The 18,435-nt window shown below is 51.6% G+C and overlaps 2 protein-coding genes across 10 annotated transcripts in view; one reads left to right on the forward strand and one right to left on the reverse strand.

Annotated features, from left to right (window-relative positions):
* MEST (mesoderm specific transcript) lies at nt 1-11,528 on the forward strand. Of its 7 annotated transcripts, none has more exons than XM_068948318.1 (12): nt 1-89; nt 1,461-1,638; nt 1,724-1,803; nt 2,190-2,267; nt 2,377-2,513; nt 3,017-3,075; nt 4,016-4,056; nt 4,966-5,036; nt 5,948-6,049; nt 7,847-7,923; nt 8,845-8,908; nt 9,855-11,528. In XM_068948318.1, the coding sequence occupies exons 2-12, from the start codon at nt 1,485-1,487 to the stop codon at nt 9,970-9,972; spliced, it is 981 nt and encodes a 326-aa protein (XP_068804419.1). In that variant the 5' UTR covers nt 1-89; nt 1,461-1,484; the 3' UTR covers nt 9,973-11,528. The 7 variants fall into 7 exon arrangements, with proteins under 7 accessions (XP_068804419.1, XP_068804477.1, XP_068804640.1 ...); XM_068948770.1 differs by having other exon boundaries at nt 21-89; nt 1,478-1,638; XM_068948376.1 differs by lacking the exon at nt 2,190-2,267 and having other exon boundaries at nt 2,308-2,513.
* Nucleotides 11,427-18,435, reverse strand: part of COPG2 (COPI coat complex subunit gamma 2) — a 22,089-nt gene continuing 15,080 nt past the window's right edge. For all 3 annotated transcript variants that reach the window (XM_068947847.1, XM_068947764.1, XM_068947688.1), the window contains exons 16-24: nt 17,944-18,047; nt 17,389-17,514; nt 16,385-16,447; nt 16,113-16,252; nt 15,593-15,764; nt 14,460-14,557; nt 13,500-13,638; nt 12,992-13,090; nt 11,427-11,939 (exon numbers count right to left, since the gene is read on the reverse strand). In XM_068947847.1, coding sequence (XP_068803948.1) covers nt 11,809-11,939; nt 12,992-13,090; nt 13,500-13,638; nt 14,460-14,557; nt 15,593-15,764; nt 16,113-16,252; nt 16,385-16,447; nt 17,389-17,514; nt 17,944-18,047 — 1,072 coding nt within the window. In that variant the 3' untranslated portion in view covers nt 11,427-11,808. The remainder of the gene's footprint in view (nt 11,940-12,991; nt 13,091-13,499; nt 13,639-14,459; nt 14,558-15,592; nt 15,765-16,112; nt 16,253-16,384; nt 16,448-17,388; nt 17,515-17,943; nt 18,048-18,435) is intronic.

Below are 18,435 nucleotides of genomic sequence, written 5' to 3' on the forward strand. Positions count from 1 at the left end.
GCGCGGGGCCGGGCCGCGCATGCGCGGCGCTGGCACCGCCCCAGGAGCGCGGCGGCGGCGCGGCGCGGGGCCGCCGCACCTGAGCCAAGGTGAGGCGCGAGCGCGGCGCCCCGCGGGGCGCCCCGGCCACGCCCACCGCCGCCAACGGGGCGTGGCCTGTCGCCCTGCGGGGGGGGGGGGCGGAGCCCAGCGGCAGCGAGACCTGCCCGCGGCGAGGGGCGAGGGGGCGGGGGCTCGGAGCGCGGGGGGCGGGGCTTTACTCGGGGGCGGGGCTTGTTCGCTAGGGGCGGGGCATGTGTGCGGGAGGGGGCGGGGCTTTGCCAACCCCCCCCCCCAACAGGGCCCTCGTCCCCCCGAGCCCCCCACGGGTCCCGCATCCCCCTAAGTCCCCTAGCCCTCCCCCCCCAGCCCCATATGGGTCCCGTGTCCCCCTGAGCCCCCCGCCCCCCCCCTCCAGCCCCCCACGGCGCCCGCGTCCCCCTTCCCCTCCCAACCCCCCCACGGGCCCTGCCTCCCCTCTGAGCCCCCCAACCCCCCCGACCCCCCACGGGTCTCACATCCCCCCCAAGTCCCCCAGCCCCCCACCGGGCCCGCGTCCTCCCCAGCCCTCCCCCCTTAACCCCCCCACGGGCCCTGCATCCCCCTGAGCCCCCCAGCCCTCCCCCCGACCCCCCCATGGGCCTCGCATCCCCCCAAGTCCCCCAGCCCTCCACGAGCCTCGCGCCCCCCCCCCGAGCCCCCCAATCCCCCCTCCCTGACCCCCCACAGGCCCCGTGTCCCCCCCAAGCCCCCCTCCCCGATGCCCCACAGTTCCTGTATCCCCCTGAGCCCCCCAACCCTCCCCCTCCGAACCCCCACCGGCCCCACGTCCCCCCCCAAGCCCCCCAATCCCCCCCGACCCCCCACAGGTCCCACATCCCCCCGAGCCCCCCAACCCTCCCCCTCCGAACCCCCTCCCGGGCCTTGCGTCTCCCCCCAAGCCCCCCAATCCCCCCTCCCTGACCTCCCACAGGTCCCGCATCCCCCCGAGCCCCCCAACCCTCCCCCTCCGAACCCCCTCCCAGGCCTTGCGTCTCCCCCCAAGCCCCCCAATCCCCCCTCCCTGACCCCCCACAGGTCCCACATCCCCCCGAGCCCCCCAACCCTCCCCCTCTGAACCCCCCCCGGGCCCTGCCTCCCCCCCCCAAGCCCCCCAATCCCCCCCCAGCCCCCCACGGGCCCCGTGTCCCCCCCCCAAGCCCCCCAATCCCCCCTCCCTGACCCCCCACAGGCCCCGCATCCCCCCGAGCCCCCCAACCCTCCCCCTCCGAACCCCCTCCCGGGCCTTGCGTCTCCCCCCAATCCCCCCAATCCCCCCTCCCTGACCCCCCACAGGCCCCGTGTCCCCCCCCCAGCCCCCCCCGGGCCCCGCATGCCCCCTCCCAGGCCGAGGGGAGGCTTTCTAAAACGAACCCCGAAAGAGCGACCGGCCTTCCAGCCGCAGGATGCCGGAGCGGTGGGCGCAGCTGGGGCTGCTGAGCGTCCCCCTGCTCGCCGTCTACCTGCACGTCCCGCCGCCCCGGCCGTCCCCCGCCTTGCGCTCCTGGAGAGCCTCCGGGCGATACTTCACCTACCGGGGCCGGAGCATCTTCTACCGAGGTGAGGGCGACGGCGGGGGGGTGGCGGGGGGAGCCGCCGCCGCCAGCCGGGGCGTCCTCAGCCTCTCCCCTTCTCTCCCCCCAAGACGCGCCGGGCGCCGGCAGCAGCTCCGACGTCGTCGTGCTCTTGCACGGCTTCCCGACCTCCAGCTACGACTGGTGCAAGGTGAGAGGACGCCGAGGCGAGGACGGGACGTGGGGGGGACCTCCCCGGCCGGGGGGGGGGGGTCAGTCCTGGAGTAGGGACGGGAGGACGAACCGCCAAGTCCAGGTGGGGATGGAGCTCCTGGGCACCAACCACGCTCTCCTCCGTCCCGTTTCGTGGCTCCGCTGGGAGCCGAGCTCCTACCGCCTCGCGCTTCTCCGTGCTCCGACCCCGCTCCGACGGAAAGGACTCGCAGCCGTTCAGCCTGTTTTTTGCGGTTTTACCGCGGCGATCTTGCTGCTTGTGGCGAAATTTAAACCTCCCGCCGGCCGCTTTGCGCTGCAAGGGGCTCTTGGGCTCTCTCCTCTCCCGTCACCCGTTTCTGGATGCGGTTCTCTTCCTTTCAGATTTGGGATGGGCTGACCCAGCGATTTCACCGGGTGATCGCTCTGGATTTCATGGGGTTCGGTTTCAGCGACAAGCCCGTAAGTAGCCTCGAAGGCCGATTTTGGTTTTTTTTGGCAGCTCCTTTTGGCCCAGGGCGGCGGGCCAGGCCCTCATCGTGGCCGCTCTCTCGCTTTGCTCCCCGCGCAGAGGCCCCACCGCTACTCCATCTTCGAGCAAGCCAGCATCGTCGAGGGGCTGGTGCACCACCTCGGCCTCCGCCACCAGAGGATTAACCTCCTGTCCCATGACTACGGGGACACGGTCGCGCAGGAGCTGCTCCACAGGTCATTGCAGCTGCTCTTTACGGTCTCCGCGCGGATAATTCCCTGCAGATAAGCACGAGTACGTAGCGCAGAATCCACCCTTTCCCCTGTAACGAAGGACGCAACGAGGTAACGTCTTGTGCTGGGGCGAACCGTGCCATAAAGACCTAGGTAGGTCTGCCGCCAGCTTTGCCGGGAGATACATTGGCAGATACGAGACGGGTGCCGCCTCGCTGTTTGCTCGGCGGCCTTCTCTGCCTTGGAGGTTTATCGGGGTGGAAGGGGTTCGTAAAGGCTGCTTCATAAAGCATCCAGGAAGGATATATATTTTCAGAACGGCAATTCGAGCTGGGGAGGGAAGTTGCGCGCCTGTTCCTGTGCATTGCCGCAGCCGCGTCTCGGGGTTACTTCCGCCTGGATTTTAGCTTTTCACAAGCTGACGTTAATACGACCTGCTGCTCGGTCGCTTCTCGGAAGCTGGAGAGGGTCTAGTTTTGCTTCATCTTCTTTTCTTCCCTTTCCAGGTATGAACACAACGAAACCGGAAGCATCTTGATCAACAGCCTCTGCTTATCCAACGGAGGTAACGTTTGCCCGTGCTGCTGCTGCTTATCCCTCCTTGGAAGCACGAGCCCAGGCGATGGCTGATATTTGTAGCTCTGCAGAGCGGAAGGAGCATTTCTAATGCCTGCACGTGTTGCTGCCTGGGATAAACAGCAGCGCCAAAGCCAAACCGTATGGACAGCATCCAGAAAGCAAATTCCCCTGGAGCTCCTCCAGTTAAGAGGGAGCTGCGGTCCCAGGGCTGTGCCGTTTGCGGCACCAGCGCCGGGGAAGAGGGGCCAGGCTTATTTCAAAGCTGGCTGGTAAACTGGGTTGGCGAACTCGACTCCCTGCAACGTCTCGCTGGTAGCGGTTGCCCGCTGGCTCCGGCGAAGCCCGGAACGGCAGCAGCCTTCCCTACAGCTCCACGCCGCAAAGCGGCATCGTGCGGCAGCGCCCGCGTTTAGATTTCCTTCCCCTTCGGTTGTGCTGGCGCAGGTGTTTGGTGGGGGGCTGCACTAGGGAATTGGATCAAGGCCTTCATCTGGATTAAAAATACTCCCCCGCTTTTCCCCTGCTCCGCTAAGTTTCTGACTCTGGTTCTCAGCACGTCCCTCAGCACAGGAACGCGTGAAAACTCTGACTAGCGCTGCTGCCCAATACTTTATATCGCACCTGATGGCCTACGGCATTGCGCTTTGCTTCGTCCTGACCGGCGCGTTTACGACGAGCCCCTGCAAGGCTGCGTGCCTGCCCACGTCGGTGCCTCCAGCGTTGGCATCTCCTTCCGTGCCCTGCAAATACTTCCAAGTATTTGAAATTGAAACAGGCTCGAACTGAGCCTTGTCAACACCAGGTGCTGCTGCGTTGCTGGCTGCGAGTGGTTTCACCGGGATCGCGACGCGGAAAGAAGGGGAGCGACTGGGAAATGTAGAGCAAACCAATGGTTGTTTTACAACTACCTATTCTCTTTCTTCCAGGAATTTTCCCGGAAACGCACTACCCCAGATTCATTCAGAAGGTGAGCTGCTGCTGTTTCTAGTCTTACTGAATCACCGCTCGAGCAGAGATCTGCATATGCAGACCTTTAGCACAGGCTTAATCTGCTCTAAAAGCCTCCTGGGTGCTAAAACCCCATCTGCGGCTTTCTTTAGGCTGTGGCTTGCCAAGGCCTAAGTCCGACACCCTTGGTGCTGCTCAGACCTTTACCAGTCTTCACTGTTATTCCAAAACCGGGGTGAAATGGCTGAGGACCAAATTCGCTTCCCTTTCCTGGTGCTTTAGGAGCAACAGCGGAGACAGGCCCAGAGGTGTGCAGTGAGGAGGACTCAAATGCGGTGATTAGAAGAGGGGAAGAGCAGCCAGAGCTTGGGCTGGGGTAGGGAAATCGTGACTCTCTTGTTGCAGTAGCTGGAAGGAGAAAGCGTGAACAAGGAGGAGCGAATGTGCCTCCTCCCATGTCCCGACGAGGTCAGGAATTGCCCCTACAAGTGCTGGTTTCTCTCCACTGAAGAGCTGGTGGACATCTTAGCGTTACCTACTTTGGGCAAACTGATTCCTCCTCGCTCTCTAGATACTGATTTAGCCATCTCAGCCCCGGCTCATGGCCACCAGCGACGGCTGCCACCCTCCCCGGGGGCTGCCGGTGCGTGAGCAGCTGGGACTCTCCTCCCATCGTGGCCCGAATGCCTCTCACATCTGCGTACGTTGGACAACGAAGGTGATGCAAACAGCTCAGGGGACAGCACTGTGCTGTATAGTAAAAGCCTGGGACAAGACGGCGTAGCTATGCTAGGTAGGCAGGTAACGTAGGGAAACTGCTCCGTCCCGTGAAACTGCTGCAATATGGGGAACCTGCCTTTTTGGAAAGAAAAGCCCTTCGGACAGGCAGGATGGGATACTTCATGGTGCTTTCTCCTTTCTGCCCGAGATTCTCAAGGACGGCGGTTTCCTGTCCCTCATCATCATGCGGCTGATGAACTTCTTCTTCTTCTCCAGAGGGTGAGTCGGGTCTCAGCGCTGCTCTGCATCCGGGACCTCTGTCCTGAGAAACGGGTGGACGGACTGACTGCAGGGGTGCTCGCGCGTCCCCGCAGGCACCCTGCGCTCGCGGCCGCCGAGCACAGGGTGCGCAGTTAGTGGGCTCCCACAGATACTCGTTTGTGGCGTGGGTATTTGGCAGGTGAGTGGATTCCTCTTAGTGCTCGTCGCGCGTCCAGGCGGCGTGGGTTCCTTACGGACGTGCTCCTTGCAGGGTGGCTGACGAGGAATACTGTTTCCTTGAGCAACTTCGGTTACTTCTTGCCAGAGGCAACCGGAAAGGGAACCCGGTTGCCATCACTGGGAGTTGTGAAAACTCACGATTTAAACAGCAGAAATGAAATCGTGGCCTCCCAGAGCCAAATTTGCCAGTGAATGTCCCAGGCTTGGGCGCGGTCCCAGGAAAGATTTGCACCAGATTTTGAATGACCTCAGTCCTCCCAGCCATTCTCCATGGTAGCGAAACGCTTAAACGTAATAAACCCTATGGGTTTTCATATGTGCCTTGTACACCAAAATCTTTCTCTTCCATGCATACTGGAATTGCACGTAGTACTGAGGCCATGAAAACTCTAACTGCGCTCTACATGTGGTGCATAATTAAATACATATTTTTATTAGATGTTGCAAACTCCCTTCTTCTCCCAAAAGCCCTTTAGGATGGTGGCCGAGTCCAACGCAGGGTGTGTTTGCAGGATGTTTTGCAATGCTACACGCAGGCACAAATGCTTTGCAGTGCAATCTGGAGGTGCTCAAGTCCTTTTTGCCCTCAGTTTTTGAGTCTTGTGTTAGCAATGCTGTCTGCCCCTTGCCTGTCTGAGAGTGGACGTCCTGCTCTCAGGGTTGCTCATGCTGCTCTGATTTCTTTCCAGGCTCGGCGCGGTCTTTGGGCCGTACACGCAGCCTTCGCAGGCAGAGTACTGGGACATGTGGACGGCAGTGCGGACGAACGACGGGAATCTCGTTGTTGACAGGTATGCTGCCGTCGTTTCTGCACGAGCTCTTCAGCTTTACACCTGCGGCACCCCTCTGTTTCCAGACGGAGGCCCACGCAGCAGCTCCGAGGTCACCAGAGCTCAGCCACATCTCTTCGCACTGGCTCCCTCGGGTCTCCGGCTGCTCCTAAGGGTGTCTGAGATTTTCACTGCAAAAAAAAAAAAGCTATGGTTTGATGTAGGAGCAGCTGGGAACAAGGAGGGCTGGGCTGACCACATCTGTCACATGCGTGTAGGTGGGTTGTGAATGGGAGCAAGGCTGGAAGAGAAGCAGGGCCAGATGACTTCAAACGATGGGGAGAAATCTGGGGACGCAGCCTACTAGAAAGCCCTACAGAATAAAAATCTCGCAGGGATGACGCAGGGCAGGCAAATGAAATCTGGAGGCAGGACAGTGAGCCTGGAGGAGAGCACAGCGGGAGAAGGAAGCTTTTGCTGAAGATGTGGTTTATTCTTCTTTTGAAGTTGGGGGGCTCCAGCTTCTGTTCATGGGATTTGGTTAAAAACTGGTGCCAAAACTGGTTTGCCCCAGTTTGGGACTTTTGGAAGGGCCTCGAGCTGGCGATCGTGAGGTCAGGATCCCGGTTCATTCAGTAACGAGCCAGGATTGGGGAAAACAGCCCTTTTCCCCACGGTTGGCTCAGAGGGAGTTTGGCCAAAACAAGTTTTAGAGAGAGGAAGCGAGCCGAGAGGCCTGGGGTGGGGGCTCCTGCCACTCAGTGAGTGGCACAAGAAGCACAAGAGCAAAGCAACTCGGACTCTGCTGCCTTTTGTAGCGAGGCATAGTCGTGCAAGCCCAGCAACTGGTACGCGGCTGACGTGCCGACTTGGCTGTCCCGTCGTGACAAATTCTTGTAACGTCACCTTCGCCCGCAGCTTGAGGGAAGCTCAGTCGTGCCGAGTTCAGCGCAGACGTATCGCCAGCCCCTTGAACGTGGAAGAACCAGGGTGATGCTCAGCTCAGAGCATTTCAAATCTCGTCTCCCGTCGCCTCCGGTTTGCAGTTTAGGGTACAGCCAGCGGCTTTCAGTGGGGTTTGAGCCTGGCCCCAACAGGGGAAGGGCAGGAAAAGAATTATTGAGCTAGAGCTCGATAACGGCCTGGGTAAATTCGGGTGGATAACCCAAATTAGCCAAGGAGGGCCTTTGTGCGCATGGAGCACGTGTTAGAAGTCAAACCTACAGCCTGCTGCTGTCGTTTTCCTCTTGAGAGATTTACCGTGGATTCTGCCTGACCATACTGACAATTATATATTCCCTACGCTATAGGTTTGGTACGTTTATTTAACGTAGCTTCTGGCCTTGGAAGGCTCTTTATAACCCAGCTGACTTTTAGCCTTCGAGATTTAAACTTTAAGACCTAACTAGCATAATTTATCCCACCTGGCACTCTTTCTCTCTGCTCAGGGGTTTAGTGCAGACTCCTCTTGCGCCGAGCACTGAAATGGCTTCTTTCCTAGGACAGGCGACCCAGAGCCCACTGCGCTGCCCGTAAGCTCAGCGCTCGCTGCTTGGCAGCTTTCAGCAAGCTGATTGCCAGCGGCTCGGGCAGCGCTGCGACACCAGCCTGTTTTGCAAGCTCTGGTTTCAAACCCTGGCTTTTTGTGCTGCTGCTCGAGCGAAGCAACGTGGAGTTTGTTGGGGGGAGCACGGGAGGAGCGGACCATGTGCAGCCTGCTGGGACTTAGTGCTCTCCCTGCAGCAGGGCTGGGAGCCGGCTACGGTGTTGCAGCCCCCCTTTCCCAAGCCAGCTGTGTAACAACAGGCTTCTATTCAGTATTTTACAGTACATAAACCAGAGAAAGAAGCACAGAGACCGCTGGGTTGGGGCTCTGATGTCCACTTCTGTCCCACGTGAGTAGGAAACAGTTTTCTTTGATTTACTAGCTGGGATGTAGGGAATCCCTCTCCTCACCTGCAGGCACCAAGACACAGCAGCAGGCCCAGTTTCAAACAGACCAGGCAGGCTCGTGAGCCTGACAGTTCAGGAGACACCTACCTGCAGGGCTGCTTGTCCCTTGCAGTATTACTGTTTCTCTCTACACAGTCATTTCTGCCCTCTTGGGGCTGCCAGGTCCAAAGGCCTCTTCGCTCTACTGCAATTTAACATCTTCCTGGAGCAGGAAGCTGGAGCAGGCTTTGTTCAGGAACATACTGTGCTAACCCCGCTTTTGAAGCGCCGTTCTGGCTTCTTGCACTGATTACTTGAGCCTCTCGCCTTTCTGATGAGGGATGACGTAGCCCAGATCTGTTTTGGGCAGCAGCTAGCTCCACAAGCTTCCTTACTCCAGTTTACAGCTCATTTGTAGTAGTGAGGTATGAACTTGTTCAGGCGAGTAAGAGGCAGAGACAGAAGGACCAAGGGTTTGCTCCACTGGGCAGGGTAACTTTCCTTTAGAGGCCGATTCACAGCAGCTGCCTTGGGTTTCTCAAAGTGCTGCCCTAGGGAAGCTGAAGCATTTTCCAAGCTCAAGAGAAAAAGAAAACAGGCAAGGCAAGATTTCACGTGTGCTGAGAGCAGGAGGAGGTCTAGAGGCTGAATGTGACTCAAGGGCAGAGAAACGTGAGCCTTTTTGCTGGCCTGGACAGTGCACACCAGGGCGCTGAGCTAGACTGTGCTCAGTGCTCTGCCGAAAGCTTCCCAAGCTCCATGGATGAGGGACAAGTTCAGCTCTGCCTTATACTTCTTCAGGAAGAAGCCTCCTCTCTCCCTCTTTGGCCAAGTTTAGAGATGCCCTTGGGTATAAAGGCTGTATTCGTGCTTCTCTCTTGCAGTGCATCTCATCTATGGGCCCTTGGACCCCGTGAATCCACACCCAGAGTTTCTTCAGCTTTACAAGTAAGATAATGCTGCCACAGAGTGGGAATAGACAACTGGGGGGTTACAAGTAAGATAATGCTGCCACAGAGTGGGAATAGACAACTGGGGGTTCATTTCAAGGGAGATTTGGTCTCGGACCTTTTCTTCAATTCCCTTTCCATTCGAGGCTGGGTTTTCTTCCCACCGGTAACCTCCACAGCCAGGTGATTCAGTAGGAGCCCCCTGCAATTCAGAAATTGCTACCCAGTTTTAGGCATGAGTCACAATCCTCAGTCTTGTCTTATCATGCATTTGAAAACCATAACATCAGATAGCGTTAAGATTTATTGAGAAACACCTAGGTAGTCTTTTCCTCCAAACTACCCTAAAGTAAGTCCAGCACATGGAAAAGGGTTCAGCTGTAGCTGCTACGGGTTTTTGTGGCAAGACTACGTTACAGGCAGAATCTTAACCATGCAAGTGATTATTTTTCACTATTAGCAATATAACGACCTTCAACCTGACTTATCCATTGAAAGAACTGCTCTGTTCTTCCAAAGTGGAGATGCTTTTAGTAAGATCTAAAAGAGCTGGCTTTACACTCCCACAACATACTTCACATTCAAGCATTTTAAAGGACTTGTGGATACTTCTCAGATGTCAAAGCAAAAATCTGAGTAAGAGCTAGTTAGCCTAAGCCCTACTTGCACTTTCTACAATACTCTATAGACGACGAGATGTAATTCAGCCCTGTTACGACTGTGATCAAGACAACCATCATTTAGAAAGGTATCTAGCAGAAAAACGGCTAGTGCGTCAGCATGCAGGCCAACAGGGTCCGTGCTGAGATGGGTAACTTGAATTAGCCACCAGCAGTGTTGCTGAAGCTGGAGGGGCACCGTCCCTCCACCGGGAGAACCTGGCTGGCTTTGGGCCGAGCCCGCTGCAGTTCCTGTGCTTAAGCCTTGCTGCATTCTTCCAACAGGAAGGTGCTTCCCATGTCCACAGTGTCTGTGCTGGACGACCACATTAGCCACTACCCCCAGCTGGAGGATCCGACAGGCTTCCTGAATGCATATCTCAACTTCATCAACTCCTTCTGAGCTGCTTCAGCTCAGTTGTTTCTCTCTGTTTAGGAGTCCGGCTTTGGGGGCAAGGAGAAACCTTGATTTATTTCCAGATCCAATACCCTGTACTAAGAACCTAAACCTTTGGCTGGCAAACTCTTTGTCTCCAGGTATGCAGTTAAATTCTTTGAGCTCCGGAAAAGATTAGCCTCCAGGAAGGCATGGACAAAACTGTCAGCAGAAGTAAAGTCACGGGCTGCTGACAGCACTTCCAGCCCTGCACTGCCCTTGCTTCTTGACTTGCCTGTCTCTGTATTTCGGGCCCGAGGGAAAGGAGGGCTCGAGGAACAGACACACCTGAGGGGAGGCAGAGTACATATGTCAGTCCAAAGGTCCTGTGTTGCCTTCAGCACTAAGCTATCCTGCTCACCACAGGTAGACAGGACCATTATCAACTTTGTTGATGAGAGGATTTCCGAGATGCACATCAGATGTTTTTCTGTATTTGAACTGAGTTATTGCATAGACAGTTTAAATTATACCCCTGTGGTAAGTGTTATAAAACATGACTAGCTTGTCAGGACGGATGGATTTTGAAACTCTCTCTGAGCTTGTATGCATCAAATTCAGCAGAAGAGCTGGAGCTGTAACACTGTAGCTGCACCTGGAGTGGGGCATTTAAGCAGCATAATTATGCCTTCAGCAATTGCTTTTGAACGGCCAATTACTTGTAGGCAAGCTCTAAAAAGCATGCCTTTACCCACAGCCCTTGTTTCTGTTATTTTCAGTTCCATACACGGTAAACCAAGCAGAGCAATTCACTGACGCGTCACCCTTGGGAAAGTCTCAGGAGCTTTCCTGAAGCTCTGCTGTTTCTACCAGGGCGAGCTCCTTTATCCATTTCATGAGAGTACGCTGAATATGCAATACTGGCAATGGCAAAAGCCAGAGGGTTCTTCTGAGCAGTAGCTTTTCAAGCCACAGGGATTATCATAAAAATAGTATTCTCCCACACCCTTGACTTTATATTCTAAAGAAGCACCAGTTCATCAGAGAGATGCTACATATCAGAACTTCCTTCACACAGAAGTTAGCGCAAGATCCTTCTTTCCCCATCTCTTCCTGACCTCTCCCCCCCACCCCGCAGTGCTTTTGCTACAGGATGTTTTCACAGCTTTGAGTCCAGGAAAAGGGCTGCACTGTTGCTTGGTAACATCTGAGGTAAGGGTCACAACTGTTGTTCCAAAGTACAAAATTAATGTACCATTAGAGAGTAAGTTTAATTTCTCTCCATACATTGTGATACAGAGGAGACAATCATCATGACAGTGGTTGTAAATGTACAAGCTGGCAGACTCTGCAAGTTTTGTGTGTTTTTAACTGCTTATGCTTTGAATGTAGTAGCATCTCCTAGGAATAAGGGGCTTCTGCTGAGTGAACAGCCACTATGGGCTACTTTTTGTGTACGGAAGATTTGGAAGCAGACAGAATTACAACAAGAAATTTCTATTTTATTAACAGTAATTCATAGGGATTCCACCACTTGGATCAATGTTTATTTTCTGTTAATAAAAATCATTTTTGACAAAGTTCGATTGTGTTTTCTTACCATCTACCACATCTTATATCTTGCCTGCTCTATTGCAAGTGGCCAGAGATGCAATAAGTTAGACCGGAATGTGTAAATGACAATAAGGGAAGGGACACGGAAAAGGCTCAGTATCAGCCAGCCACTACTGTAAAATCATACAAAATATTTACCAAATTGAGGAATAAAATCTACATGCAGGACGGACAGGCTGCGTGATATCTGGTAGATACCCAGCCAGTGTTTCCTAGGATATTCCCACCGCAGTTGATGCGCTGTAACACTTAGCCTACAGAAGCCAGGATGACATCTACAGGCGTTTCCTCCTTGCTCCTAACCGTCACCTGCATGGTCACTCCATCTCCTAGCGCAAGCCTGGATCTTACCAGCACGTCGTAGCCACCTCTGTACACACCTGGGGACAAAGCAAGATTTGGCACGTTACTGTAACGGCAGATAGGCTCAGTTAGTGATCCAGCCCCAACCCAGAAGCCAACTACCTCTGGCGAACCAAAACAGATTCCATCTATGGCCGGTTGCAGGGAGGGGGGAAATTACACACACACACACAAAAAATATCTACTAAACACTTGAGGCTACAAGTGAAAATAGATACGGTCCTAATTAGACAGCCAAAGTCAGCAGGCACTGCTAGAGGGCTAGGAAGATTTAATAGGCATGAACCAGAAAGCAAATAACTGAAGCTCACTTCCAGTTTGAGGACGCAACAAACATTGTATTTCTGCCTTGAAGGCAAAGTCCATTGGCTCAACGCCCTTGTCATAAGGGAAGGACAGGCACTTGGAAAAGATGCTCTTGGAGGCAGTTCAGACTGCAGGATGAGCCATCTACAGGTGAGGACTCCAGCACAACGCAGAGATTGCTATGCAGAGACTCTTGGAGTTAACAGTTCTGCACCTGAAATAAACATGAGATCTGACCCCTCTGTCAGACCACAACGCACCACGTTCACTGCAGTTTTGCTTTAACAGCTGAAACAGAGTTTTGTAGAGCGTTCACATTTCCAGGGATTGCCAGAACTGTGAGCCTGGACCACAGTTACCAGAAAAGAGTTCTGGGAACTGCAGGTCTATTTAGGAGATGTTTTTGGTGACAGGAACTTGAAAACAAAACAGCCTTAGGAATCGCCTACTGAGATAGCAACTTGCAGGGAATTTAGTTGGAACATCATCTCTGGAAGCCACTCCATTCACAGGATTCAGTACCCTTCCCCTCAAGCAGGCGGCCTCCATCCTGAGAGAAGCAGAGCCTAGCCTGCATACACTTAAAACAGCACACTCCAAATCAGCACCTGCTGCATTTAGCTTGCTGGTCCACCTCAGCTTTCTACAGGAAAATGCTCTCTGTTCAAGGATAGAGTCCCTTAACCCACTTCCCTTCATTTAGTACAAAAATCTGCCTGCGTGGGGCCATGGAAACACTGAGTGCAATAGTGTGAATACGTACCTGCTAAGTAGAGCGTGTGAGAATTTTTGTTCTCTGGCACTTTATCTGATCTCTCACATGGCTGCATGCCCAAGAACTTGATGATGTTACTGACAGCTTCTGCATTCAGAGACATAAGATGACCATTATCTCCAGGTTGATGCCAAGCTTTCTGCCAGAACTAATTCACAGTTAAAGAACATACTCTAAGCACCCACACAGCTTAACCATTTCCATTTGCTATCCCAGTGGCAGCCCCACCAACACACCTACCTCGTGATGTCCCTTTACCGCCGTAACAGCCTAGGAGTACATCCTGCCCCACAACCAGTCTCGGCAAGAGAGCGCTGCCAAGTTCCCAGTCACTACAACCCCACGTTGCAACACAGAGCCTCATTGCTGGGACATAACGTTACGCTAGAAGGCATCAGATTCTCCTCCTACCACAGTAAGTATTTCTCCAGCGTGGAAGAATTAGCAAGGATTACTATGTGGGTCACCAACAAGCAAGGAGGAGAGATCAGCTCACCATCAAGGGTTTTAATTGAACTGAGCGCAAAGGTTTCTTCTTTCTCAAAGTCATCTCCTACTTCTTCCCAGGCAGCTGCAAAGTTAGGCTTTAAGACCTTCTGAATATGATCAGATACTGTCACCTCCAAATCTTCCAACTGGCAGAAAGCAAGGGAGATTTTCAGCTACTAGTTACATAAAGAATTCTAATCTTAGAAAAAGGAAAAGAAACAAGGAGGGTCAGCAGCATTTTGCCAAAACAACTCTGGCTTGCTAGGCTTTAATTTCGGGAGAAGCGTATACTAACAATATCTAAAAAGCACAGAAGAAAAATAGCATTTATGATGGTCATCTGCAAAGCTTAAAACATTTACACAAAAACGTCAGTGAGACCAAAAGGAGAGCAGGAAATACGGCAATTACTCAGCAAGTCAAAGCCCATTCTAGCCCTCACTGGACATCTAAGGAGAGAGACTTTCCCAAAAGGCAGACACAACCTTTACTTCCCTCAAACCCAGGGAGCTATAGTCTTTGGCACACTCCCAAGAGATAGGCACCTTCCTGAGATGATTCGCATTTCAGCGACTGGGGACATCAAAACTGTACACAGAAGTGCAAATGCTTGGGGTGGAAGGAAAGAGTGGGTCACAGCTGTGAAAAGAGACCATGGAAATTATTCCTTCCTTCCTGTATCCCCACAATTCCTAACTCCATAGGATGCTCAAGCTATGCCAGCTTTTTGCAGAAGCAAGTTTTTTTGGGAAGGATCTAAATAAGACATACAGTCTAAAGCTAGCGTATTTTGGAAATGTTGTTTCAGGCAGTCCTCCCACTCTCCCCTACGGGCTTCAGACCTGAAAGGAAACTAGGGCAATACAATGGAGAGGAAACTGTCAACCCAATGGCCACGTATTCAGAATTACAGCAGAAAGGGGAAAAAAAAAAAAACAACCCAAAAACATGAATGGTCCTCTCTTACCACATATTCATCATCATAGCCGTCCTCTTCTGGCACGCCTGTGTTTGGGTCACAGTCTCGAACGGTGAACTTCATAGTACAACTGAAAGTACAAGCAACTGGGGAGGAGAGGAAAAGCACATATAGGTCAGCGGTAGTTTCCTCTGCTTAAGCCCTCGCTTCTCCAAAAAAAAAAAAAAAAACGGTGGGAAGGGTAAATATTTGCTTTTTCTCCTGAAAGATAAAGACATAGCAGAGGTCGCAGCACTTTTCTGCTTCACATAAAATTCCCCCAGACTCTAATATAAAAGCCTCCTTTGGCCTTCAGGGGAAGAGTATGCCAGGGCCATAGTGTAATAAGCATAGGTCTGCTGCTTCGCAGAATGCTGCGGCACGATCCAGTCAGCAGCAGTCACCAGGAGAAACTCTGCAGGGTTTTCTGTCGAGTGGATTATGATCCAAAGCCACAGTCCAGCAAATTCAAAGTAGTTCTAATCTTCTCTGGCATTAAAGCAATAACCAAGGAACCCAACTCACTGACAAACCAAGTCATGTTAAACCAACTCCAAATCCACTGGAGTTGAAGTGCAGATAATAAAAGCAAATAAAATCCCCAAAACAAACAAACAAAAACTACCCATGAAAAACCCCAACACCTACTTTCTCGCCCTAAAGAAAACCTCTCATTCCTGAGTTTCGTACTCATTTCAACTCTCCAGAGAGGGCGAAAATTACATTAGTCAATTTTTTCTTTTCTTCTTCTTCTTCATGTAGAGGCCCAAACTACCAATCAGTATTTTCACTTGCATTTTCCTTTTACAGATTCTGTTCCTGAGAACTACCAAACGTCCATGTTTTCAAATGTGCCGATTTCACTGGCTCAAGGTAACAAATTCAGTTTCCTCTAACTATCTGCATAATCTCCCTTTTTCTTGTATATCTCATTTTAAGTCAACCAATGCCCTTCAGTTAAAAAGTATACACATAATATGCTGCACAAAAACAGGTCCTACATAAAAACTAGTGAGTGTGACACACAAGAAAGTGCTAGGACCTCAATATCCACTCAAATGCCACACCCTAAACATATCTGTTATTGAAAAAAATTCATTTGAGGGATTTCTCACATAGAATGATTTCCTCCCAATTATTACCTGCAGTAGGATCATCCTGGGGCAACTGGACAAGCGTGTAACACATGCCCGGCTGGTTGTAAGCAAGGCTGGATGCTGGGATGCAACAAATCACATCGTAAGCATCCGACGGCTCCATCTGCACAGTGACTCTCTCTAACAACTGATCATTTAACGTGTTTGTGCAGTCAAACTGCAGAATAAATAAATAAAAAAAAGAAATTCAGAAGGATTTCAGCATAGAAGAAACGTTTCTCCTCAAGAATTTTCCCAGGATCAGCTACAATACTTCACTGCACATGGCAGACATCCCACTCCTTTGATCCAACCCTGCCCTTCTCACTGAGCAGTTTCTCTTTCCGATTTTACTAGAATTCTCTTAACAGATGGGATCACATCGCCCATCCTCTTGCGTGCAACTCCCTTACAGAGAAGCTCTCTCCTCTCCAGGGCACTATGACAATTTTGTTTATGCTACCTGTGGAACATATTAAGGGTCAGCTCCTACGGGAGCCTGGCAAAAGAGCCTATCTTTTCTTACCTGGAAAACTATGTGGTTTGTGAACATGTGTTTAATGCAACGAACAAAATACTCCGTTTCTGCTTCTGTGAGCTGCACTGGTTCTGAAGACTTGAATAATGGACCCAGGTTCTTAAACTCAGGAATGGCCGCCAGTTGTTCTGTGCCGAAAGGAGAAAAAGACGACAGAGACTTTACGACAGGCACGCTCATCACTCCTGCCTGTCCTGTGGCAAAACAAGGCCTCTTCCCAACACTTCAAGCACTAGAGATCCACTGATTTTCTCCCATACCTTGGAATATATCCTGACGTGAAGGAGCGACTTTCTCAGGCTTGCTGGTCACTAGGGCAATCTCTGGGAGGACAGAAGCAGAGACACTGCGCTGTCAATTCCACAATACAGAAGTTTTAAATGCCTTCAGATCTCCACTAGAAATTCATTAAGTTGCTAGCGTTTCACGTGTTTCTTCTGCAAGTCATTGCCAACCTGGTTCCACGCACGCACTAAAATAGCTCTTATTCTGCTAAGAAACATTGGATTGTAACAAGAGGGGAGAGATTTGCGTCATAACAAAGAGAATCCACTTTAGCCCAAAACTGAAGTACCACTGCGTCCACCATCCTGTCACAAAACTAGTCACACTGACTACATGATCACTCCAGCCTCAGCATACAGTTCAGCCCCAGCTATGATAAATGGTGCTTTGCTCATGTATGACAAGCTGCCATTTCTCAGAAAGCATAAACTTACTTATCCTGCTTAAGTGAAAACCTGTAACCCATGCAGTTTGAAACAGAGCAGCTCCTATTCCCGACATTTAATAGGCAGGAAGAGGAAAAGGAGAAGAGGATGAAAAAAGTGGTCTTTTCAAAAAAAAAAAAAATGCAAGGTCAAAATGCAATAATTGTTCAAGACCATGGCATAAATCCAGGGAAGTGGTGTCAAGTGCTTCTGGAATGTACTTTTCCTCAAGCACCTATGAACTAATAAATTCTGATCTGGAGCCCCCTTTCTGATTAAGGTCAGTAACAAAATTAGCAGAACAATGACTTTCTTGCCATTGCTATAATCCTTCGCAAGAGGCTCTGTTTTCCTGTATCTGTGAAGATCAGGCAGGCTTGGTACTGCAACGCCAGTGACACCATAAGCTGTACAGCACTCAGCTCAGCCACCTCCAGTCTCGGCCTGACCCTACTGGGATGGCAGTAAGTTTACAGAAATCAAATATTCTGGCAACCTTAATGTTTATAGCCTTACCTGAAGCATAGACTATTTAAGAGAAGCTCGAGTGTTACCTGCTTTCTGTTCAAAGATTGGTGCAGTAGCCAGTGGAACTGTCTTCATATCAAAAGGTTTGTCAGAAGGCTCCAGCGTATATTGATGCAGGGCTTTCTCCATCCCAGGAACAGAGACAGTCAACCCTGCAAAGCAGAATCACATGCATACCCTTCAACCAAGGGCCATAAAACATCTTTATAACCAACCCTCAGAACAAGACGCGTCATCCTCATTTCGTAATGGAGGAGACAGAACAAAGGTTAAGAAACTTGCCCCAAGTGAAGGAGGAGGCAGTGATGAAAAAAGCCCAACCCACACTCCTGCTCCATTTCCTAAATAACACTCCCCAGGTCTTGCTCAATCTGACGTTCTCAGCTAGTGCAAGTACTTCACGGGAAAGCGCCAGGGTCAAGAGAAAGACGTGGCTCCGTCCCTTCCAGTTACTCTGACCAAAAGTTACCCAAGACGCATTACAGAAAACTACTCTTGTAGCAACAAAGTCAATGCATAATACAGAACATGAAATAACAGCTCAGACTTCTAGGGGGCATTAGGTCCTTTCCATCACTGACCATTAAAAATATAAGCAGCATTCAGTGCTATCTGTCTCTGCTGTAGTACATTCAAGTAGAACGTTGCTCTGTCCCGAACTTCATCATCGCTGTCCATCATGCACCTGTTTGGGGAACAAGAGGATAACAGTCAGCTAGCTGAGGACATCATGAGAGCTGAGCTAGAAATGGCACTGACCAGACTGGACTTGATATTGCAACGCAAATCTCTGAATGGATTTGTAAGCTATGCAATAACAGGTTCATACAACTTAGTAGCTGTCACAGCCCAACATTATAGAACATGTACTGGCCATAAAAAAAAAAAAGGTGCAACCACATGGTGCCCAGAATTATCTGCACCTGATATTTTATTTTTTGTTTTTTTTTTCTACCACTTTGTTTTGACATGTAAGAAAAGTAGACGAAATACATAAGATGACAGGAAAAAAATACATAGAGGTTGCTATTTCAGAATGTAAGAAGGCTTGCGTGCTCTAACATTCACCTAGT

Source organism: Struthio camelus, chromosome 1 (genome assembly GCF_040807025.1).
Source record: "Struthio camelus isolate bStrCam1 chromosome 1, bStrCam1.hap1, whole genome shotgun sequence".
Classification (NCBI taxonomy): Eukaryota; Metazoa; Chordata; class Aves; order Struthioniformes; family Struthionidae; genus Struthio; species Struthio camelus.